Source organism: Carex rostrata, chromosome 17 (assembly GCF_964058835.1).
Source record: "Carex rostrata chromosome 17, lpCarRost1.2, whole genome shotgun sequence".
Classification (NCBI taxonomy): Eukaryota; Viridiplantae; Streptophyta; class Magnoliopsida; order Poales; family Cyperaceae; genus Carex; species Carex rostrata.
In genome coordinates, this window is record NC_135934.1 from 4,475,806 (window position 1) to 4,502,067 (window position 26,262).

Sequence of the window (26,262 nt, forward strand, 5' to 3'; positions counted from 1 at the left end):
TTTAGCTGTCTTAGTCTTCCAGTGATGCATTTTCTTTAGCCAATTTATAGAAGCAATACTCGAACTAGTTTTCACTGTTGTCATTACTGGACAGTAGCAAACTTTATTAGATCATTATCCACAACAGTAGATTATCCAAAGGCGCCAATTGAGCAAAACAAGACCTCAAGAAATACATTAATCACATAGCAAGGAACATGAAACAATTTTTAGAATGCACACTAACTAAAAGTCATAAGGACTAGTTTCATTGTATCTCTTTCACAATGTAATGTAAGATGACATGCTACAAATATGTTAAAAATTCTCTTAAATTAAAATTGCGGGACATTACAGTTACAGGTTTTGCATGAGAACAAATAATATCATATTACATTCATTTTGTAGAGTCTGCCAGTTCAAACAACACTACCTAATTTTGAAATAGAAGAGATGTTTAGAATTAAATAATGTCATCTCCTAATTGCTTCCAGGAAAATTAAATCCAAGGAGAGTAATTTGATTTCCTTGTTTTGATGTATTTAGTCTTATCGATGAGAAGAAACATCATATAAGGATAAGTTTGAAGGCCAAAGAAATTGGGATACAACGGCCTTTGGCCGAAATGTAGCTAGAACACTCAATTTTCACAATAATAATCTAATCTTGGTGGATACAATCATCGAGTATTGATAGACGATTAGAAAGAAACGAGAATCAAAAGAAATGGTGAAGCGGATCTTCCAAACGCACGGTGTGATGCCATGTGGCGCTGACTAAGCGAACAGATCATCGAAGATGACTGAGTTGGTGGGTCCCTTTTCCAGCGATTCAGTCGCGTAACGGTCACAAAATTTGTTTGATTTGCGGACCCTTCTGTCAGCGGAACTAATTTTAATTAAATTTCTGACCGTGCTCCATTCTGCCTGACCGCACAGACCACCAATTCGTATCCTCTGAGATATCTCAAAGCACACATAATATGGACCCCTACATCGCCCCCGAATAAGCACCGGACACGTCGGTCACGCAAAAGTTGAGATATCTCAGAGGATACGCACTCTCACTTCGCCCCCTCTACTCTGTGTTTCAAAGAAGTCAAAAGGGAAGCCAGAACGGTTCGATCCTGACCCGGAACGTGATAAGCAGATCTGGTGTTTGTGATCTCTTTTCACTTTCTAAATTTTAGCAACAAAAATTTGTAACATTTAAATATCAAAACAAAACCGTTAGATATAATTTATATCATTTTTTTCTACATATATATATAAATTTATCACATTTCACTTTTGTTTTATAAGAATTAAGTTAAAAAAAATAGTCTAAAAAATTTTCCTTTCAATGTATTTTTACAAACTCTAGATGACAATCAAAATATTATAATATTTTACATATTGAGAAAATAATATACATCATATTTAATGATTTTATTTTAATATTTAAGTTTTAAATATCATGCATAGCTAAAGGTTATAATATTTTACACATGTATAGGGAATGGTATACATTATACCTAAGAACATTACTTTGACATTTAAGTTTTAAATATTTTATTATTAAAATTTTAAACACAAAAAATAACGAAAACAAAAAAAAAGCTTTTGAACCATTCTCAAACTTAAATGTGATATCATTCTTATACTCTAATGCTGAAACTGAAATTAATAAGAGTCAATCCCACCATTCCGCCAAAGAACCAGGGAAAGGACCCGATTTTTTTATTAATAGAAAATATATATATATAGCTAGGCTACGGTGAGTTGCGAAATAAAGCAACTATTTTACTTCACACTCATATTTTGCGATTTTAAAGTTCAAAACGTCGATCCGAACCGTTCATCTTATTCTTCATATTGAAATGTGCTTGAGACCAAATTTTACATTTTTTGGAATTTTTTTACTATTTATTAAGCAATTTTGAAAGTCGCTGATCTGATGGTCCAGAAAATTTTACTGTTCACAGCAAAACAGCAATTTTCAAAAATGCTTAATAAATAGTAAAATAATTCCAAAAAATGTAAAATTTGGTCTCCAAACACATTTCAATATGGATTAAACATCTAACGGTTCGGATCGGTCGTTTGGACTTTCAAAATAAAAATACGGCGTGAAGTAGAAATGCGTTTTAATTCGCAACTCACCGTAGCCCACCTATATATATATATATATCAACAAAAGGGTACGAATCTATAAAATTTCGAAATATAAGAAAACCATTAATTTGAAAACAATTTGTTAATTAGATTACATATCTCAGATCGAAGTTGTCAGCATGTTTGACCCCATCCTATTATCTGTCTACCTTTTTAATAGGCCCATGTTACCATGTATACTGAGATGAAACTTTAGCCCTTGACCAATTCACAGAGAACATTTCAAACTTTGACAAATTAGCCAAAAACTTCAATTATTTTATTTCCAAATTGTGAGGAACTCTTCAACCACCCACTACTATAAATAACTATACAAGCATTGATCATTGTATAACCAAATACCAATTTGCAATTTGCCTACATAAATCACAAGCTAACACAAGTTTAGTTACTTGACAGAAATGGCTTCCAGTACATTTTTTCTCTTCACTTTGCTTGCCTTGGTCTCCTCTCAAGCATTTGCTTCTGACCCCAGCCCACTTCAAGATTTCTGTGTTGCTGACAATAGCTCTACAGTATTTGTGAACGGTTTAGTTTGCAAGAACCCAAATGATGTGAAACCAGAAGACTTCTTCTTCTCAGGCCTCGACAAGGCTGGTGACACAAGTAAGAATCTCGGGTCAAACGTCACCCTAGTCAATGTGCAAAAAATTGCCGGACTCAATACCCTGGGAATTTCCATTGCTCGTCTCGACTATGCACCCAACGGCGGTCTCAACCCACCACACACCCACCCCAGAGCAACTGAAGTGCTCACCGTCATTGAGGGCACTCTCTACGTCGGTTTTGTGACATCAGCCCCAAACTTCAAACTCTTCTCCAAGGTGTTGTACAAGGGTGACGTGTTTGTTTTTCCTGAGGGACTCATCCACTTCCAGTTCAACGTTGGAAATGTCCCTGCTGTTGCATTTGCGGGTCTGAGTAGCCAAAATCCCGGCTTGATCACTGTCGCAAATGCAGTTTTTGGGTCAAACCCACCTATTTCAGATGATGTGCTATCCAAGGCATTCCAACTTGATAAGAAGACTGTTGATTGGCTCCAGGCTCAGTTCTCCAATAGCAACTAATCAAATTTGTCTATAACATGATATGTAATAAATTGTTTACAATTCAAATTTAGTTTGTAATCTGTTATTGTTAATAATAAAAACCCTGCCTTTTAGGCATGTTTGCATTAATCGATAAAAGTTTCAATAAGTCATATATATCTAATATCTTACAATATAGTTATCGTCTTTGCCTCTGGATTGAGGTGATCGCACTTGCTCGAGAGGTAAGCCTTTAAAATAAATGAAGCCTTCCAGCACATCTGATCACTGAAGAGCATTGCTGAAGAGGTCGTGCCTTCTTTGTTAAGGTGGAGTGAGAAGTCTATGATAACTGAGTGTACTACCATCACCATTGTGAATACTGAATACTGGGTCTAGCGAGAAGTAGAAAATTGGTTACACACTTACACTATCATCAGTGTCCGATCAGTACCAGTAAGGTACCAATCTTTATGTTGCCATTCTTTGGTTAGAATATAATGGTTATTTACTCGAGCTCTAAAAAATCAGTTTTCATTTGAGATAATAGTAATTAAAGTGGATAGGAGAATATGTCCAGTTACATACCAGAAAGTTTGGAATTCATTGTTGCCATGCACACACGAAAGAGAACTTCTAAAATGAAGTTTTTAACTGTCTACGTCTTTTAGTCCAACAAAGATGCATTTTCCTGTGCCAATTAATACAACAAGGATTAGTCCAATTTGCCAACATGTTTCCTATTGTGATTAATTACATGACTATCCACAACAATAAGTATCAAAATTCAAGGGGGGCAATTGAACAAAAGTACAAAACAAGACCTCAAGAAATTTATTAGATCATACCTCAAGAGTGTCGCAAAATATAAATGATACAGAGATATAGCAACAAACATCAAACAACTTTTAGCATGCATGCTAATTACCACCCTAAAGTCAAAAGGACTAATTTTATTATATCTCATCCACGATGTGCTGTAAGATGACATGCCACAAATATGTTCAAATTCTCGTAAAATAAAAGGTCAGGGCATTACAGTTAAAAGATTTTGCATAAGAGCTTTTGTAGAGCCTTCCAATTCAAACAATACTACCTAATTTTGAAATAGTAGAGATGTTTAAAACAAATAATGTGATCTCCAAATTGCTTCAAGGGAAATTAAATCCAAGGATAGTGGTTTGATTTCCTCATTTTGATGTACCTATTCTTATCAATAAAAAAATCATCATACAAGGATAGGTTTTCTGGGCTTCAACAAAAAGAAAAATCGGCGCGCAATGATGAAACTTTTGGACATATTGCTCATATTTTGCTCCTTTTACTTTTATTTTTTGGGGCTCTCTACAAGTTCCAGAACCTAAAATAAAGTGCAATCTCAAGAAGAATTCCAGGTTCTGTGCCAAATTTAAACAAACCAGGTGAAGACTAATGTTAAGTTAACTCAGCCATAGTCTTGTCATGAAGAGAGAGAGAGAGAGAGATACCAGCAAAGAGAACCGAGAAGAAAGTGAACAAACAGATCTCGTCTCTGTGATCTCTCTTTGCACAGGAATGAGAGTATTAGAAAGGGATCAGGAAGAAGATGGTGCTACCAGGTGAGGTGCCTCACCATGAGTCGGGAAGAATTAGATGAGTAGAGTGGGATAGAGATTGGGAGAAATGGGATGCAGGGAATTAGTTTGTTTGATGAAAAGATTAGTAGGATTAAAAACAATAGTTTGTGTTGAACTGTTGATTGAAGCAAATAAATTTCCTTTAATTAATCAAATCTATGTTAATACAGATAAACAATGGCTATTTTTTTAATCCAAAAGCAACCTTTTTCAATACATAATTAAAAATTTTGTCTAACAAACCAAAACAATAAAATAAGTTGCCAATAGGGGTCTACATGGGTTGCATTGGCCAGATTTTTTCTATGTTTTTGATTCAATCAGTCATAGTTGGATTATATACTTTCAATCCATATTTTTATCACCATACTTAAAATTCATTGAATCCTCTTTTCCAGGCGATCAGATCTTGCGCTTTTAACAGGTTTCATTGTCAAAAATTAAAAGTTCAGCTAATTATATCTAATAACAAAAATATTAATAATAACGAACATAAAATTCTTAATTAGAATATTAAAGTATTTATATTCATGCAATAGCACTCTATACAATCCAACACAATATATATTAACTAGAAATACAAAAATTATTTATTTAATAACACTATAATAAAATAATTAATAAACAAACCATTTTAAGTAAAATAAATATAAACATATTTCAATGGCGGATAACCATAATTAAATTTAAAATTACATTGATTCAAAATATAGTTTTCTCTTCTTTTAAAAATTATGAGCGATATATATTTAATTATATTATGCAACCTTATCGGATTTTAACTGATGTGCTTAAAGGAGAACTAATCAAAATATTTTAAGGCTGCTAGATTGACAAGTTCTACGTACTACTACTACACCAACTTTTCTACGTGGTACGTGTTTGACTAGCAAAGCAACATATGTGATGCTACATCCGAAAGAGCAGGATCATTAATTAAAAACACTTTGTTATTTAGATTACATACCTGAGATTGAAGTTGTCTACATCTTTGACCCCATCCCATCAATCATCATCTCCCATTAATTTAATGAGCAAAAAGTATAAAAAGATAAAAAATTTAGCCCTTGACCAATTCACATAGAACATTTCAAAGCTGGACTAATTAGCCAAAAGCTTAACTTATTTTATTTCCAAATCGTGGGGAACTCTTCAAGCACTCACTACTATAAATATCCATACAAGCTTTGTTCATTGTATAACCAAATAGCCATTTGAAAATTGCCTACATAACATACATCACAAGTTAACAAAAGTTTAGATACTTGAAAGAAATGGCTTACTGTTCACTTTTTCTCTTCACTTTGCTTGCTTTGGCGTGCTCTACAGCATTCGCTTCTGACCCTAGCCCACTTCAAGATTTCTGTGTTGCTGACAATTGCTCTACAGTATTTGTGAACGGTTTAGTTTGCAAAAATCCAGCTGATGTGAAACCAGAAGACTTCTTCTTCTCAGGCCTCGACAAGGCTGGCGACACAAGTAAGACTCCCGGGTCAAATGTCACCCTACTCAATGTCCAAAAGATTGCGGGACTCAACACCCTGGGAATTTCCATTGCTCGTCTTGACTTTGCACCCAACGGTGGCCTCAACCCACCACACATCCACCCCAGAGCAACAGAAGTGCTCACTGTCATGGAGCACTCTCTATGTCGGTTTTGTGACGTCAGCTCCCGATTTCAAGCTCTTTTCCAAGGTGCTGAACAAGGGTGATGCGTTTGTTTTTCCCAAGGGACTCATCCATTTCCAATTCAACATTGGAAATGTCCCTGCTGTTGCATTTGCGGGTCTGAGTAGCCAAAATCCAGGCTTGATCACTATTGCAAAGGCAGTCTTCGGGTCAAACCTACCTATTTCTGATGATGTGTTAGCCAAGGCATTCCAACTTGATAAGAAGACTGTTGACTGGCTCCAGGCTCAGTTCTCCAATAGCAACTAATCAATCGTCAATTTACTAAATGAGGAAATAATCAGCTAAAGATTTGTCATAACATGATATGTAATAAATTGTTTAGATTTGAGTGTTTGATTTGATATTTTCAATAATAAAACCCAGCCACTTTGGGCATGTTTGCATGAGTTAAAACTTACTGTCGTGGCCTCTTTATTGAAGTGATAAAACTTGCCTGGTTCATTCTTCAGTTAGAATTTCACGGTTATTTAGCCCTTAAAATCAGTTTTCAGTTGAGATAATAGTAACTAAAGTGGATAGGAGGAATTTTTCCAGTACATACCAGATGATTAAAAATTTATTATTGTCAGGCATAAAGGAAAGAGCACTTATAAAATGATGTTTAAACTGTCTAAGTCTTCAAGTGATGCATTTTATTTTACCAATTTATACAAGGATTAGTCCAACAAAGTTGCCAATATGTTTACTTTAGCCATTTATTATGGGACTATCCACAACAGTATCAAAATCCAAGGGGGACAATTGAACAAAATAACCCCTCAAGAAATTTATTAGATCACTACTGGTGACTGCCGGAAAATAATATAGCACAGAACACAATTACTAGCATGACTAATTTCGTTATATCTCTTCCACAACATACTGTCAATATGGCATACATAAAATATGTTGAAATTGTCGTATATTAAAATACCAGGAGGACACTCCAGTGAAAGATTATGCATCAAAGCACATGACACAAGATAAATTTCTTTTGTATAGTATGTCTGTTCAAACAATACTACTAATTTTGAAAAAGTAGAGATGTTTAAAATTGAACAATGTAATTTCCTAATTGCTTCAATGAAGGAGAGTGATTTGATACCAGCGATCGTGAAGAACTGAGGAAGCTCTGACAAGGTGTGATCTCTGTTGCACGGGGATGAGAGTATTAGAGATTTAGAATTTAGAAAGGGATCGAGAAAACGGTGGTGCTACCAGGTGAGGTGAGGCTGCTCTCCAGTCTCCAACAGGGAATAATAGTAGAGTGGGATCGAGATAGAGAAATGGGATGCAAGGATTTGATTAATTGATCAATGAAAGTGCGAGTAAATCATAAACGTTGGCTACTTCTAATATGGGCCTAAAAAGGCCCAAAACTTAGGTTATAAGGCCTGATGCGGAGAAATTCACCGAAGCTCTTCTGAGGCCTTCTTTGGGAGTGGTAGGCTGGTAGCAGCAACGAGCTGATCGGCTCATTTAGCAACCGATCGCTCGGACCGAGTTGAATTTAGAGGTCCGAGCTGAAATTTTATATCATAGTCGTTACGAGTTAGCTCGTGATCTAGATCAAACTAGTGAGCTGATTTTATGGATCTGATTGGACCTTATTTTAAGAATAAAATAAATTATACAAATTTTTTAGATCAGACTGAATTAAGCTAGACAGCCTAAAATGCACACAAATTCACAAATGTATACCTAACCAAGTTGACGAGCGAGCGAGTCCCCATATTGTACTCATTTAATTTGAACCAAATCACTAATGAACTGACTCGTTAATAACTCGGTTAAGTAATGAGCGAGCTGTTAGCGAGCGAGTCATATGCAAGTTACAATCGAACTACGAGCTTTTTTACCACCCCTACCTGTATGCGGTTGCATATATTATTTTACTTACTTTTGTTGGCTTACCATTTCAATAATAATTTTCGCCACTTTTCAATAATAAATTTTGTCACTCCAAATAGATTTATGTTTTTGTTTTTATATTATTATTATAAGCTTGCGCTTAATTATCTCAAGGATTTATGCGGATTTTTATACTTCGATCGATATAAATCACTGTATCGATCTCTCTTCCTTTTAAGAGAATAAAAATATAAAAAAGGAGACTAAATTAGATCGCGTCGCCTAAATCTTTAAATTAAACAAAAGAAATTTTGAAAAGTATGATAGGACTTAAGACATGCTCCAAATATGGTAATTAAAGTCAAAACGTGAAAATATAAAAAAATGGAATGATAAATATATAATGCGGGGGTGGATAAGGATACTAAACGTGTTAATTGTGTATAAACTATAAAGTATTGCTTCCTGTACTATCAATTTTCCATCTGTCAATTTTTTGTGTTGAACTGTGCATGGGATATTTAGCAGCTCGTGGATTATACGGTTGAGTGTGTTTGTGTAATTGTGTCAAAAGTATATGGGTAAGGCTAAGGTGCTATGGGTTGCATAGTGACCTACGGTGTTACGGCTCAATATTTAAGTTTTTAAAATCCAAATGGTCAATTCGAACCATTCATCTTGTTCTCCATAATATGTGTTTCGAGACCAAATTTTACATTTTTTGAAAAAAAATTACTATTTTTTTAGATAGGTAGAAAATCAGTTGATCTAAAAAATTCTGCACCATTCAGATATTTAATTTTCTACCTATTTAAAAAATTTAGTCTCGAAACACATATTACAAGGAGAAAATTGAATTGAGTAGTGTGTATATATATATATATATAGAGCTAGGCTACGGTGAGTTGCGAAGTAAAGCGACTATTTTACTTCACGCTCATATTTTGTGATTTTAAAGTTCAAAACGTCGATCTGAACCGTTAATCTTGTTCTTCATATTGAAATGTGCTTGGAGACCAAATTTTACATTTTTTGGAATTTTTTTACTATTTATTAAGCAATTTTGAAAGTCGCTGATCTGATGGTCCAGAAAATTTTACTGTTTTTTACTGTTTACAGCAAAACAGCAATTTTTAAAAATGCTTAATAAATAGTAAAAAAATTCCAAAAAATGTAAAATTTGGTCTCCAAGCACATTTCAATATGGATTAAATATCTAACGGTTCGGATCGGTAATTTGGACTTTCAAAATAAAAATACAGCGTGAAGTAGAAACGCGTTTTACTTCGCAACTCACCGTAGACTACCTCTCTATATATATATATATGATAGATTCTTTGGATTCTAAAAGGTTATATGTTGGCAAACCTATATTAAAAAAAAAATGCACCTTAGTACATATATATTATGTGTACCGTATTCAGATTGATAAAACAACCATTTAAAATTGTGTTCAAGTTGATTTAGTGGAAAAGACAAATAATCTCTATATGAGAGGTCATGAATTCGAAACTCAAATGGAAAAAAATATTTGTTGTAATAACAAGGATATTAAATAGTTGGATGGCTTGACCTCCAACTTTACTCAAAAAAAAAGAAACTTGTGTTCAAGTTGAAATGTCATATATAATTCTGAAGAACAAATGTGGTACATAATTAACACCAAGAATTTATTTTACTAATAAATTAATTTGACAATCTTGATGACTAGTAAATAAATATACAGATATATTCTCTGTAATTCAAATAATTTAAATAGATTGTATGTCAAATTTGGTACATCTTGAAAACCAAATAATTGTCCATTAAATTGTTTGAAAAATATATATGATTTAACTTTATCAGCACTTAATTAATGAGCATTAAATTCCCAAATATGTATAGTCGAGTCATCGGTTGTCATAATTGTCAACAAATATGATCATATGATTTTAATATATTTTTTTTATCTCATAACCTCTTAGAGCATCTATATTCCAAAAACTTAAATAGTTTCTAAATAATAGTAAACTATTTTTTAAAAATTAAGGTCTCTAAAGTTTATTACTCTCACATTCTTTAAATTAATTTTAGAGTTTCTATTAAGCCACATCAGCAACAAACTAAAAAGGATAAATAATTTGAGCTAATTATTTGCTCTCACATCTCTGAAACTAAATTAAAAACTACCATATTAGATTAGAAACTATAAGGGCGTGTTCGGATGTCACGGGATTACGGAATGGGAATGGGAATGGTAATGGGAATGGGAATGGGAATTCACTTTTGAAAAAGTGGGAACCCACGGGTACGAAATGCACGGGATTAATTATGGGAATATGAGAAAATGAGTGATCGTTTGTATCATGGGATTAATTGTGAGAAATCTTTATTTGTTTTAAATATGTATATTTATTTAATTGTTTTAGTTTAGTTATAAATTTTTTTTTATTTAATTATTGTTTTTGAATAGTATATAATCCAATAATATATTGTAAATTTAATATTTTAATGGGTTGTAAATTGTAACATTTGGTAAACATAATTTGTTTTAAAATTATATTAATAAAATTAAATAAAATTGATTAAATAATAGTATAAAAAAGATGAACCATTTCTAATAAAAATTTCTACTAGAATGGTAGAAATAAAATAAGAAAATATTTATAAATACATTAAAAAAATAAGAAAACAACAATTAAAAATATTTACAAAAAATAAACATTTAAAAACATTTACAAAAAATAAACATTTATAAACAAACAAACAAGCATTTAAAATATAAAATTACAAAAATTAGAAAACAAACAAACACTAATTAAAAACTGTTTCTACTTATCTTTTATAAAAAAAATTAAAAAATGTTTTTGAAAGTAAGAAATTATGCCTAATAATCGTACAGGTAATTTGAACTCATATGTTTTAAATAGTTCATTTCAAATACAATGGTTCTGAACGCATATGAGCTTGCTATCCTCATATATATGTTTAAATGTTTGATATTATACAATTTTCTTGATCAATAAAATTATCAATAATAAAATTAAATAAATAGATTAAATAATTACAAAACATTACTTATTAATTATTATTTTATAAATACAAATATTTTATTATTAAATGAGAAGTATTTAATAATAAGAAGATGCACTCCCTTTGTATTTTTCATTATGAATAAACTCAAAGCATGATATATATATATATATATATATTCAGTTACAACTAAATAACAATTAAAGAGAGATTAAAGTAGCAGCTCAAGTGTTTGGGGAAAAAAAAATGAAGTTGGACTAGATAAATTTATTCCCACCATTTTAGCTTAGATATTCCCAACAAATGAAAAACAGATGGGAATATTTTGGGAAAATTCCAGCCATCCGAACGGTGTTATAGGATTATAATCCAACTCAGCCCCAAACCCACTTGTTCCCATAAAAAAACTGACGTCCGAACACGCCCTAAAAATACTAGAGATGTGGATGTTGTTAAACTCACAAAAGACCAGAAAGTGTAGTGCCACACTGCCACAGAAATTCAGAAACAGTGGCCTGAACGCACATGCATTGGCCAAGTGTTTGGCAGTCTCATTTGAAAGGTATTAGATAATTTTGTCTATATTTGGAAATTTTTAGCGACCTATTTGATGTGCACCTCTCACACACTCTTCTTATTATTATCTCAATTTTCTTATGAGTGTGAAAATTGCAACAAAGTCTGAGAGAAATTATTCTGGCTCCAATTTCACCATAGAAAATTTAGTTTTTTGAGTCGGTTAAAAGGAAACTTCATGTTTTGTATTGTGTGTTCCAATTAAATGCAAGTATATATTCGGTGCTAATTTGACCAACAAATATTTTATTCAACTTTTTTTTTACTTTTGAACATGTGGTGCATATTTATGTCCAACGCTTATCTAACATTATAGTGTGTATATAATGATGAAATATTTGTTACGGTTTGTAAAATTTGGACAACATATTATTGATGTCAAGGAAAATATTTGTAGATGGATTCATTCTCGTTGCGTAGTCAACAAATTGTGAATTTTTTATGGCCATACAATTTATAAGTAGGATTTAAATATCTTTATTTTTTATGTTTTTATTTTTTTAATTTTCTATTAAAAAATTATAAATCTTATATATTAACATATATAAAACCTTAAAATATGATCTATATTATCTTTTCTGCATGCACAAAAAAAAATTATTCACACCAGTGTATTTTTACAAGCTCTTTATTACAATAAAAATAAAATTGAAATGTCATAATTTTTCACATGTACATAGACAAAATGATCTAAATTATCTCTAACAGTTTTATTTTAACATTTAAAAATAGACACGCAATATAGAGACACTTTAGCCTTTCTCACAATTAATTAACAAAAAAACATTAAAAATCTATCACTTAACCTGTCACATAGTGAAAGTTTATTTTGTCCGCCAATCCATCACAACTTTATTTTTCTCAAAAATAAATAATTACCATCTTTAAAAAAAAAACAATTTAACTATTTTTTCAGAAATATTTTATTTTTACCACTTCTACAATTTGATCATGCAATTTAAACATGCTGAGCTAACCTTCTGATTTCACATGTTTAGACTACGGTGGTGGTAAAATGATGTTTTTTTCAAAAAAAAAGGTGGTTAAATCGTTTTTTTAAAGATGGTAACAAACATTATTTAATATAAACTTAGTTACTATCTAAATTAGAAAAAAAAAAAAAAAAATCTGTCAATCTATCACTTACCGTAGTTAATTTCTAGGCACAGTAAAGGTAGCTGTCTTGTCGCTCAAATGGCCGACTTGGTGTCGGCACATATTTGTTCTTTCGTTCGTTCTTTTCTTTTTTGAGGGTGAGTTGGCAACTGCCTCATGGGCTCATCATTCGTGTATCCTCGGTGTGTGGCAATTTATGAATGAATTTGAGGAAGATTCTCATTCTAGTAGTCTAGTTTGTTTGCTCTATGGTAAGATTCTCTCATTTTTGACCTTTTGACTTTTGAGATATTATGAATTTTGGCTCGGATCATCTCCAATTGAGCGTCTTTTGTTTTAGAACAAATGATCCACACTAAACCATATTAGGATAGATGTTAAGTATCTAGAAGGACGGAATTATAAATTTTAGATGGAATAATAGCTCGTATGTAAACACGAAAATATTTAATGTGTGCAGGTAGAATTTAAAACTTCAGTATTTTACAAAATTATTGTTTTTAATGGTTCATAATTGTCTAAAAATAACAATTTTGTAAAATACTTAATAAATAGATATTTTAATATAGGTATCATGTTAAGCAGTTTGGATCAATTGTGTGAACTTTGAAAATTACAAAATCAAATTATTGTAAAATGTTGTAAGCTGGATCACTTCACAATTTACTTATTAATTTACCATTTCAAAATTTAAATTTTATTATCATAAAATACAAGTACGTTTGTCTGGACTTCTTTTCATCGGAAAAAAAAAAGTGGCTAAATTCGTGCAAAAAGTGGCTAAATTCGTGCCCACCCAAGTTGCCGATTTTTAATTACACCAAATTCTGGTGCTTTCTTGAATCTATTTTATTTTTGTCCGCAGTGATTTAAACGCTAGTTTTGATTATTGCCACCCAACTAAAGAAGTAAACAAATATTTCGAATTGTTATTTTCTTTGATGATGTTCTATGCAAGAAAACTTTGTTAAAATAATTATTGAAAAACTAAGTAATTAATGAAAATAAATGATATATCTATATTGTCGTTATTATTACGTTATTAATTAGGGGTGGCAAAAAAGCTCGTAGCTCGTAGATCGATCGTGACTCGCGTGTATCAGACTCGTTCGATCGCTAACAACTCGTTCGTTAGCGGACCGAGCTATATATAAACGAGCCAGTTCATCATTAGTTTGATCCAAAATTAACAAGTTTGAGCTAGGGCCTAGCTCGCTGGCGAGCCAGTTCGGTTCAAGTATGAATTTGTGAATTGGTATGAATTTGTGTGAATTTAGTGTGCATTAATTTATTTTGTAAATGAGGAGGGTTCAAATGCACCCAAATGCACTCTATCCTTTTTCTCCGTTTTCAAAGTCCGAATAGTCAATCTGAACCGTTAGATGCGATCTATATATTAAGATGTGCTTGGAGACTAAATTTTACATTTTTTGGAACTTTTTTACTATTTATTAAGCCACTTTGAAAATCGCTGATCCAATGGTCCAGAAAATGTAAAAATCAGCGATTTTCAAAGTGGCTTAATAAATAGTAAAAAAATTCCAAAAAATGTAAAATTTGGTCTCTAAGCACATCTTAATATATAGATCGCATCTAACGGTTCGGATTAACTATTCGGACTTTGAAAATGGAGAAAAAAATTTTGAAAGATAGGGTGCATTTGGGTCCACAAAAATTTGGGTGCATTTCAACCCTCCTCTTTGTAAATTATATTTGTATGAATTTTGAAATTTAGTATTTTAGTATGTATGAATTTAGTTACAAACTTAATTTATGGTCGTTGATTTCATAATACATTATCTAATACATTTTGGTTTTTGGCCCACGAGCTGGCTCGGCTCGCTCGTTGCCAAAATAAGCGAGCCACGAACCATGTTTTCAGCTCGGATTTGAATGTTGGCTCGCTCATGACTCACTTGTTGCTAAAACGAGCGAGCCATAAATTTGATCTAGCTCGGACCGAGCCAGCTCGTTGCCAGCCCTATTATTAATTAAGAAAGCGATTTCAATAAATCTGATTAATAAAATACAAAATAAAATAAAATATTAAAATATAAATTTAATATAGATGGTGATGAGTCTTATGTCTCTAGAAAAAATATTTTTCTTTTGTGAAAATATATTTAGAAAAAAAATTAAATGTTGATCTCTGTTTTTTTTTTTTTTACCCAAGATGGAACTTAATAACGCACGTGTGTAAGGAAACATGACACGAATCACCAATGGGATGGTTGGTGGAACACTTGGCTTTCAACTATGATATATTTTATTATTTAATTATTATAGATGTTACATTAGTTTAGGAGGTCGGTTTACTATCCTCTGCAAGATATTATCAAAACCTAGACCAAGTGATTATCAAATAAATTATGATAATCATTAACCGCGCGCTCAATCAACATAGATCATGCATGTTTGGTTATTATTTAAATATAAAGAGGACTAGTTATTTATTTCATTTTACTTTTTATATTTTACATTCACTTGACAACTTAAGTTATAATTTAAATAAATATATTTAAAAGACGTAAGATGCTAAAGATGCAATTCTGACAGGTAATAATTAATCAGAATTCACACGAATATTAAAGTTTCATCCCCATTAACTCCGTTTGTGGTTTTTTTTTTTCCTATTATTTCTAGCAAAATTAATAGTATTTTTTTAATTACCCTTACAATAGTATATTTTTTTTTTAAATTACCCTCACAATAGTATCTTTTTTATCCTCACAATACTGTCCTATTTTTAACTTAAATTTTTTTTTGTGAAATTCCGTGGCAGGATTATAAATATTGTTTTCCGTCGTGCAGTTATCGTTTAAAATTGGAAACGGAACAAAAATAATGAAGCGGATTCTTACACATGATTCTTTTTCTTGCATGCAAACAAAAAAATAAGATTAATCATTGTTTGGAATTATCAACTGGCTACTCTTATCCTTAGTCCTATCCTATGTAGTATTACTAAAAACAACAAATTCATTAATTCATTATAACCATTCTAACAAAATAAATTAAAATACAACAAAAACATCTTACATCGGACTTTACATACAATTATATGAACAATGTCTAAGAAAATATATGATAAATGAATACAAATTAAATAAAAAACTAAAAAGAAAAAAAAATGATTTGTAAAACTTCAACTCAAATTTTGAAGCACTTTCCACAAAATTAATAACAGTATTTGCATGCGTTTTTTTTTAATGTATTGAAGGTTTTTAATTTAAAATTTGATGTCATGAAGCATTTACTTAATTCTCATCTCATTCTCTACTACTACATCAATTATGCCATCCACCTAAATTTTTAATATTGTAGAGAGAGTCAGGGTGAGAACTTTCAAGTGACGAGAAGAAAATTATTTCAATTATTATTATTTCATCACACAAAAAAGGTTGATTATTTACTTGATGTGAAAATCACATGCAATAGACTGAAAATATTTTCTTGAATAAGAATTCTTTACAAAAAAAATTGTTTCGACAATCATCATACAAGCTTTACAAGTTTTGCATTAAATTAGAGGATAAAATTAAGTTTAATCTCTGGTGTCATAATATTCAATTATAAACTTGGTATGTTTCAGGTGAAAATTGATCTTATTGTTCTTTAACCAAATGAGCATATACCTTCAAGTACAAACTACAAATTAGAACCAACTGTAGTCCCCTGTATTATATTCTTCCTAAAAATGAGCTCTGAACGACATTGTACGTAATTGCGTGAATTTCTAGGGTTAGATGTCGTGCCAGGTACTACAACAAAAGCTTTCATTTTGGTTTCTTAAAAACCTTTCTTAAATTTTTTTTGTGAGAATTTGCCATTTAATCATCAAAAACTTTGTATTGTTGTTTCTGTGAACAGTGGATACAAAAGGTAGTCAAATATCGGCCGATACCGATACGGATCGGCTGATACATATCGGTATCGGCCGAGTCCGATCTGATCCTGAGCCGATCCTCACGTAGCAAATCATAAAGAAAAAAGAAAAAAAAAAAACCCAATCCTGAGCCGATACTCCGATCCTGTATCGGTACCGGCCGGGACCAATCCCGATCCCGATACCGATAATTCCTACTATGGTAGTCTAGAGACTAGATAATTCGAAAAAAGCTGCAAAGCCACCTATAATTTTGAATTTTTGATTGTAATGGAAGGAGACTGTCTGGATACTGGTGGTGTTGACGAGATAGAAACATACCTAGTATGGTACAATATGATCGCTTCATTCCCATAATAAGTTAGCCTCTCCCACTCATGGACACCAGTAATGGTAAATTTTCCAATTTCGCTTCAAGTACATATGCTAATCTGACCTGTAAAGTAATTTTGTGGTGCTGACATAATTAAAAAAATGGAAACAAAAAAATAAATTGTAACACTGATTAGCCGACCATTAATACTATAGTTTTATGCCTGCTTACCACTATGTTCTATGTACTGGTAAAAACAAGTAATTCTGGTAAGGCGCTTGTATTCATGTGAACATTACTTTTAGTGTATAATGTATTGATATATCATATATATACTCTTCTTTTGTTATCCATTTTGTGTTACTTAAAACAGCAAAGACTCAACTAAGACAGTTCAATTTTGTTACAAAACAAGGCATTCAATTTCTGAAGTTGTCACTGATTTTGACTTAATAAATGCAGCTTATGAGGTCTCTTATGGTAGGAGATGAAGATTTTAGTTGTAAAAATCACCAGCAATCACTTGACCGAGGTAAAGATCGACTTGTTTGGTAAATGTACATCACACATGTTCAAATTGAGCATTTGCTTCCAGAAACACATAATATAATTGTAGTGTGTATAGTCGTATAGAGATAGTTAGGTACATATTGGTGATTGTCCATTTTCACGTACATGTATATTTGTTTTGAGATTATTCTTTTACGGTAGTAAATAATGAGTTGATTGGCAAAATTGTGATCATTCCAGCTCATTTCTATTTCAATTTTGTAATTTGAGTTTTAAGTATAGATACTTAGATGGTGTTAAATAAATGCTCTGGTAATCTGATCTACACTTTTTGTTTTGGACACTACGAGAGATTTTTTTTTAAGTATTTACATCTTTATTGAGAGCTACTACCTCTATTCAAATGCTATTATGTTCCCCTCTAATTATTTTCGTTTTCATGTGGAACAATGTCAAACACCAAATGTTTGAGCTTCAGATAGAAAAAGGTTTCTTTTAGGGAACCGGATTTCCTGCCCCCAGAGTCACTGCGGGGTGGGACCGGTTACTGTTAAAGGGTTTAACTATTGTTATTGTTTTTAAATGAGGGCCCACCCGCAGTGACTCTGGGGGCAGGAATTTCCTGCCCCCGGGCAGACGATTCGGTCTCTTCTTTTAGTTAAACAAAGATACGAAAAGAATTGAAGAAAGCATTGGAAAAGAAACTTTATCTTAAATGAAACCATGCATGCAATCAATGCTATCTGCTAGTGATTAATGGAGCCCCAACACACAGTATTCAGTCAATGTATATTTAGCAGTTTTTGATAAATCAAGAAAACTTATTAGATGTTGAATGTAAAAAGATATAATAGGAGGATACATTTCCAAGTATTAAAAAAATAAATTAAAACACTTCCCTAACTATATATCCATGGCTTATAATATATCCAAATGAATCTGATGGAATTATTATATACTTCTTAAAAGTCCAAGGACAAAGAAAATGAGAAAAAAGAGATAACTAAAATGCATTAATTAAACTAATTAGAAAATGAAAAAAAAGGCACACCTACAGAAATGCGCAAAAAGCTTATTTTCATCTTTGCTGAAGCTACAACTAAAACGCTGTCAACAGTCAACACAAATTAAAATAGTAAAAAGAACACCAAATGTTTGAGCTTCTGATAGAAAAGGTTTTTTTCTAATTAAACAGATACGAAAAGAATTGAAGAAAGCATTGGAAAAGAAACTTATCTAAAATGAAACCATGCATGCAAGCAAAAGTATTAATGTCGACAAATAATGTACTATGCTAAACAATGTAGAACATAATTTATAATGTATAATATAATGTGAACACCCAGAATTAATTTGTACTATGCTAAATAATGCAGAATGATTAAATTATTAACATGAACTTCTTAATTAATATCTAATACAAAAAAGTAAATATTAAACAGCTAACAATTAAAGAACTACAGATTTAATAGTAAAAAAAAATATAAACCAATTCAAGAGCAAAAAGATTTCCAGTTCATAGACTGTATGCATGCGTGCTGAGATTTAATCACAGCCTACCTGACGAAACCCTAACAGTCTAACACTAACCCTAATTTCTAAAAATCCCATTTCACAGATCAAATAGAAATGTATCTGCATCATCCCACATAGACGGTGCTGCCGCCGCAAAATCATCATAACCCCAAATAGGTGACATTGCCACCGTCACTGTAGTTTCAGCCTGTGACACTGCAACTGGACCCACAGTCTCCCCTATTGGTGCTGTTTCAATAGCTGGACACGATATGGATAAGTTAGAACTCACTGATCCAGAAAGTATGCTAACATCATCAGAAATTGTAGGCTCCATTGTTGCCACCTGACTCTGGTTATACGCAGGATTGCTTGCATAAATGGCACCACTCGAACTGCTAGAACCAGCAGCAGGGTAGAAAGAACTGTTATTCATTGTTAATACCAGTCTAGGGTTAGGATAGTAAAATGTTGGATAAGGAGAATAGTGCAAAGACGACGGGTGCGGAAGCAATGGTCGAAGTGCAGTGGTAGAACTTGAAGTGGAATTAGAAGAAGAATTTGAAGAAGCAGAAGGGGAATTAGAAGATGAATTAGAAAAGGGGGAGGAGGGTTGGAGGTTGAGGTGGGCCCGTGACCCGTAGAGAATGATAGCCGCACGATCGTATGCACGGGCAGCGTCCTCAGCAGTGGTGAAGGTGCCAAGCCACTTTCGTGTGCGTTTGCGGGGTTCGTGAATCTCGGCAACCCACTTGCCCCAGCTTCTCTGACGAACGCCACGGTATTTGTACTTGCTGTTATCTGGACCTCCTTTTCCTTTTCCTTTTCCTTTTCCTTTCCTCTTAGGGGGTTGCTCTGCAGGTGGAGAAACTGGAGGGTTGTTTTGGTATTCTTGATTTGGGTCGGACATTGAGAGAGAGAGAGAGAGTTATTGGAAAAGAGAAAGGAGGAATGGAGGGGTGCGTTGTGTGTGGGGAAGAAAGGCGGTACTCAAATATCCATATACATATATATATATATATATGTACGTGGAAAATTGAAAGAGAATATCATGACTTGATCGAGCAATAAATTTGCATGGATGCATATGCATAGATATGGTACTGATCATGCTTGAGCAATAAATTTGCATAGGGAAGTAGCAACGCTTTGTCATGGATGAAAGAGACAATGTCAAATAAGGGATGCTTCTTGAAATAAATCTGCTTTTGAGGAAGCATCCCTTGTTTGGATTCTGTGCTTCTGCTCCGGAAGCCATTATTTATTTATGTGATTAAATAGTCAAATATTGCGAATCTACGCACGGAAACGTGCAATCTCATTGGCCGCCATAGTAATAAAATTTGCGATTAATTTATTTGCATTTAATTTATTTTTCTGATTTTTTGGAACCGAACTTCAAATTAAATGAAAAAAAAACGTATAATATACTTTATTTGCAAATAAAATGTGTATAAAACACGAATCATGATTTATTCGCAAAAAAACATATAAAAAAAAGAGCAAAAAAAATTTGAAAATTTTTTTGAATTTTTTTTCTTCCTTAGTATACCGAATTATTTTCAAATTATATTCAAATTATGAATTTTTGAATCCACCGAATCAAATCCGAAATTTTCGTTTGTCAATGTGTTCGCTGCTAATCCCATGCTCAGCCTGCCTGTTAAAATTCCATGCCCGGCCTATGCTTAGTGTATTTTCCTCTTTTGATGGTGTCAATTGTTCGGCTCTGCTCCAGTCCAATCATATGCAATCATATGTGAACAACATGGGATTACAACTCAATCTGGATCGTTAATTATGTCGTGCTCGCCTGTCTAAAATGTTTTTACTTGGTTTGCGTTCCCTGTTTAGAATATCTTTTTCCAAATATTTAAAATCAAAATAAGTATAAAAAAAAAAATAGCTTAGTGCATTGACATCTGTCTTAGTCTTTCTTCGAAAAGACACATTTAATTTTTAAAAATAGCATCTAACACATATATTCACATATAACATTCATTATTGTACATCAAATTTGATTTCAGATCACCAAATTTCATAATGTAATAAGAGGAGGGTTCAAAATTCACTATCATTTTAATGCTCCAATATGCTCCACATAAACTATATTCTTTATCTCCATTTTCAAAATCCGAACAGTCAATTCAAACCGCTAAACATGATCTTCATAATAAAATATGCTTGGAGATCAAATTTTATATTTTTTTAGAATTTTTTTACTATTTTTTAAGATAGATACAAAATCACTTTTTTAAGGAGATTCTGGACCATCCGATAAAGTCATATTGTATCTATCTAAAAAAAATAGTAAAAAAATTCTAAAAAATATAAAATTTGGTATCAAGCATATTTTATTATGAAGATCATGTTGAGCGGTTCAGATCAACTGTTCGGACTTTAAAAATAGAGATAAAAGATGTGGAGCATATTGGAGCACCAAAATGATGATGCATTTGAACACTCCTCAATCCTCATGTAATAATTATATTGAAAATCTAACAATTTCGCTCCAACAAAAAAAAAACAGAGAAAAGAGACGATTCAAACCCTAGCTGCCGCCCCTTCCCCCTCATCCACCCTCTATTCCATTACGTTCCACACATCATTTAATATTTTGTTGCTCAAATTTAAAAGTGAAATGTTAGATGAGAAGGGTTCAAATGCACCATTATTTTGGTGCTCCAATATGCTCCACGTCTTTTATCTCTATTTTTAAAGTCCGAACAGTTGATCCGAACCGCTCAACATAATCTTTATAATAAAATATGCTTGGAGACCAAATTTTATATTTTTTAGAATTTTTTTACTATTTTTTTAGATAGATATAACTTTATCGGATAGTCCAGAATCTTCTTAAAAAAAAGTGATTTTGTATCTATCTTAAAAAATAGTAAAAAAATTCTAAAAAATATAAAATTTGATCTTCAAGCATATTTTATTATAAATATCATGTTAAGCGGTTCGGATTGACTGTTCGGACTTTGAAAATGGAGATAAAGAATGTAGTCTATGTAAAGCATATTGGAACATCAAAATAATGGTGCATTTGAACCCTCTTCATGTTAGATATGTCCTCAATTATTTCTGGACCACCGGATCGGCGATTTTCAAAGTGGCTTAATAAATAGTAAAAAAATTCCAAAAAATATAAAATTTGGTCTCCAAGTATATATTAATATGGAGAACAAGATGAACGGTTTGGATCGGTCATTTGGACTTTGAATCAGTGATTTATGGTCCAATGCACAAGGATGCTTATGCATTGCAATGCATCATAGCCCATCTTTCTCTCTCTCTCTCTCTCTCTCTATATATATATATATATATAGAGAGAGAGAGAGAGATGAGCTACGCTACTCCATGGAGTAAAACGCGTTTGTACTCCAGGCCGTTTTTCATTTTGAAAGTCCAAATGACCGATCCGAACCGTTAGATGTGATCTCCATATTGAAATGTGCTTGGAGACTAAATTTTACATTTTTTGAAATTTTTTTACTATTTATTAAGTCACTTTGAAAATGGCTGTTTTATTGTAAACAGTAAAAAATAGTAAAAATTTCTGGACCGTCGGATCAGTGATTTTCAAAGTGGCTTAATAAATAGTAAAAAATTCCAAAAAATATAAAATTTGGTCTCCAATCACATTTCAATATGGAGATCGTGTTGAGCGGTTCGGATCGATTGTTTGGACTTTCAAAATGACTAAAATGAGCCATGGAGCACCGACATGATATAGGCCATGGCTCATTTTAGCCATCTCCATATATATATATATAGAGAGAGAGAGAGGAGCGATCAAATTACACCCTTTTTTTGTGACACCGAATTACACTCTATGTTTACAAAGTCCAAACAGTCGATCCAAACCGTTCAACTTGATGGATATGTTAAAATGTGCTTGCAGATCAAATTTTACATTTTTTTTGAATTTTTTTACTATTTATTAAGATGGGTACAAAAATTCAACGGTCTGAATATAGCGATTTTGTTAAATACTTAATAAATAGTAAAAAAAAATTCCAAAAAAAAAGTAAAATTTGATCTGCAAGTACATTTTAATATATTCATTATGTTGAATGGTTTGAATCGACTGTTTGAAATTTGAAAACTTTGAAAATTGAGAGTGTAATTCGATGTCACCAAAAAAGAATGTAATTGGATCCCTCCTCATAATATATATGTTTCACCGTATATCAAGTGATTTAAAATTTCAACCGTCTAAAATTAACAACTTTGATTCATCATGCATCATCAGAGAATGTTTAAATTGTAAAAAAAAAAAATTATTAAACTATTAAATGTTCAATAACATATCTATGTATTTGGTTATTTTAATTGAATATTCTAGAAAGTAATTATTAAAATCAAGGTTCTAAATAGCGTTTATCGCGTCATAGCGGGAAGCCGAAAAAAAAAGCTATAGCGAATAGCGTCGCTATAGCGAAAGCTATGCCACATAGCGTTTTTTTATTTTTATAAAAATTATATCATATATTTGTACTAAATATCAACATTATATAAGTCTCATAGAATAATAAATAACATCAAATTGATTAAAAAATTATAGTATTCATATTGAACCAATACAAAGTCCAAATTGCGACTCAAAATATCCATAGTATTACTAATATCATAAACTATCGATCTTTTTCTATTCAAAATATATTTAGCATCATGACATAATCTATCTTTTTTCTATTTAAATTTCAAAATAACCTAGACATCATGGCATAATTAATTATCTTAATCTATTCAAAATATTCAAACTACCATATAGTAAGTATCATTTTGTTACTTCAAGAAATATTTTAATATATTTAATTTGAGCCTTTATTTAAAGCCCATATAAATTAAAAAAAGAAAAAAAAAACAGCTCATGTTGCATAGCGCGCTGTAGCTTCCTTATTTGATCTCATTTAATAATTAATAATTTTTTTATTAAAATAATAATTAATAATTTAATATAAAGATTAGTATGTCAATTATAAAAAAAAATCACGGTTAAAATCCAATCTGAGCCTTTATTTAAAGCCCATATAAATTGAAAAGAAAAAAAAAACAGCATGTTGCATAGCGGGTGCTATTTGCGCTACACGCTATGCGCTATAGCGGACCGCTATTACCGCTATAGCGTCTGTAGCTCAAATAGCGTGTTTTAATTGTATAGCTTAGCGTTTTGGGTCCAAAAACGCTATAGCGCCGCTATAGCGCGCTATTTAGAACACTGATTAAAATTATCAAATTGATACTTTATTTGATTTAGTTACGCGACAACTAATCAACCGTCAATATCGCTCTTGAAAGCACTTCTATGTATAAAATCAAAAATATTTATTGAAACCTATCATGGTCATGTAAGAGATGGAGCAAATTTTTTATTTCTCACTTAAATTGTCAAATAAAAGGAAAAATAGAATGAGTATAACAAAATAAAATAAAATCTGATACGGATACGGATACGGATTCCAATTCAGATAATTATCCGTATCCGAACTTTTGAGCCAATCAGCCAATCGATCATCCGAATTTGATGCAAAATACCAACCGTTTCTAACTATATTTGGGCCTGGGCCTGGGCCGGTAAATAGTGCTTCACTACATATGAAGAATTAAAAACTTACAACTAAATAAATAACGAGTAGAACTAGGGAGTTCATAAGTTCACCAATTTTTTTTTTAAACTCAACTCTAAAATCTATCAGATTGACTTCAAATAATGAATCTGAACCATTAAAACTCATCTACCTTATTAGTGATATGTCTACATATAAAAAAATTAAACTTTCAAATTAATTTTGTATAGAGTCAAGTGGTCAAAAGGCATTCAAAAAATGAATGCATTAAAATTAATTTATAAACGTTCTAATTTTGACTGCTTGACTTTATGCTAAAGTAATTCAAAAGTTAAAATTTTTTTGCATGAAGACGCATCACTCATAAAATAGACGGATTTCAACGGTTCAGATGAGGAGTTTCAAGTCAGTCCGATAGATTTTAGAGTTGAGAAACTTGGTGACCTTATGAACACCCTAGTTCTACTCATAAATACCTCTATCTTTATATTTGGTTTCTTTGTTGGACTAATATGTATCTGGATTCCCGTGCTTTTTTTTTTTTTAATCTGACATATAGTAATTTACATTACACAAAAAACATATTTAATGAACTAAAAACAATATAAAGTAAAACAATACTTGCGTCCGAAAATTATACTGGCATATAGTCATATAGTATTTCACTTCTTTTTGGCTCTACATTAAACACGTTTTTGTTTTACTAAAAACAATAATGTACTAAAATTATTTTTTGCTTTAAGATTCTCTTCCTTTTTTTCTTTTGATTTTTTTTAAACAAATCTCAAATTTATGAATACAAAAAATATTTGGATGTTATTTTTTTTCTCATAATCTACATTAGTAATTTATGTTTAATTATCTGAATTATATTTATAAGCGTATTTATATTCGTCTGATATTCGATTTGTATCTGTATCCGTTTAACATCCGATCCAAATCCATATTCATATCCGTATCCAAAAAAATATAACGAATAAGGATACGATTTGACCACTATCCGATCTGTATCTGACTATTTACACCCCTACGTCTGGGTCATGGACCGCGTCCGTAAGCCGCGCATACACCGGCGCAAATTTGATTTGATTTTTTGTTTTTTGCATGGATCGAACTTGGCCAGCCCAGTTTTGGACCAAAATCTTTAACCACTACTAGGGGCGTTCATTGGTTCGGTTCGGTACAGTTGAAACCGGACTAAACTAGGCAAACCAAAGTTATAATTCGGTTTCAAAAATAGAACCGAACCGAACCGATTTAGCATTGCAACCAAATCGAACCGAACCAAAGTTTTATTTCGGTTTGTTCGGTTCAAACCACAATATTTTTTTTTATTTAAAGCGATTGATTTATAATAAACCAAATTTTATTAAGAAATAAACCATAGTATTAAGAAATAAACTGGGATATTATAAAATAAACCGAAGTATTTAAAGCAATTGATTAAGAGAAAAAATAGG

At 31.8% G+C, this 26,262-nt stretch overlaps 1 protein-coding gene and 2 pseudogenes across 3 annotated transcripts; 2 read left to right on the forward strand and 1 right to left on the reverse strand.

The window, feature by feature from the left end:
- The first annotated feature begins 2,287 nt into the window (after positions 1 to 2,287).
- On the forward strand, positions 2,288 to 3,319 carry LOC144568208 (putative germin-like protein 2-1 pseudogene; annotated as a pseudogene). The gene has a single exon (XR_013515608.1). The product of XR_013515608.1 is annotated as a putative germin-like protein 2-1 pseudogene (transcript).
- A 2,431-nt stretch (positions 3,320 to 5,750) lies between these two features.
- Positions 5,751 to 6,848, forward strand: LOC144568210 (putative germin-like protein 2-1 pseudogene; annotated as a pseudogene). The gene has a single exon (XR_013515609.1). The product of XR_013515609.1 is annotated as a putative germin-like protein 2-1 pseudogene (transcript).
- Positions 6,849 to 19,323: 12,475 nt separating this feature from the next.
- Positions 19,324 to 20,136, reverse strand: LOC144568693 (uncharacterized). Its single transcript, XM_078319063.1, has one exon. The coding sequence runs from the start codon at positions 20,134 to 20,136 to the stop codon at positions 19,324 to 19,326; it is 813 nt and encodes a 270-aa protein (XP_078175189.1).
- Positions 20,137 to 26,262: the final 6,126 nt, after the last annotated feature.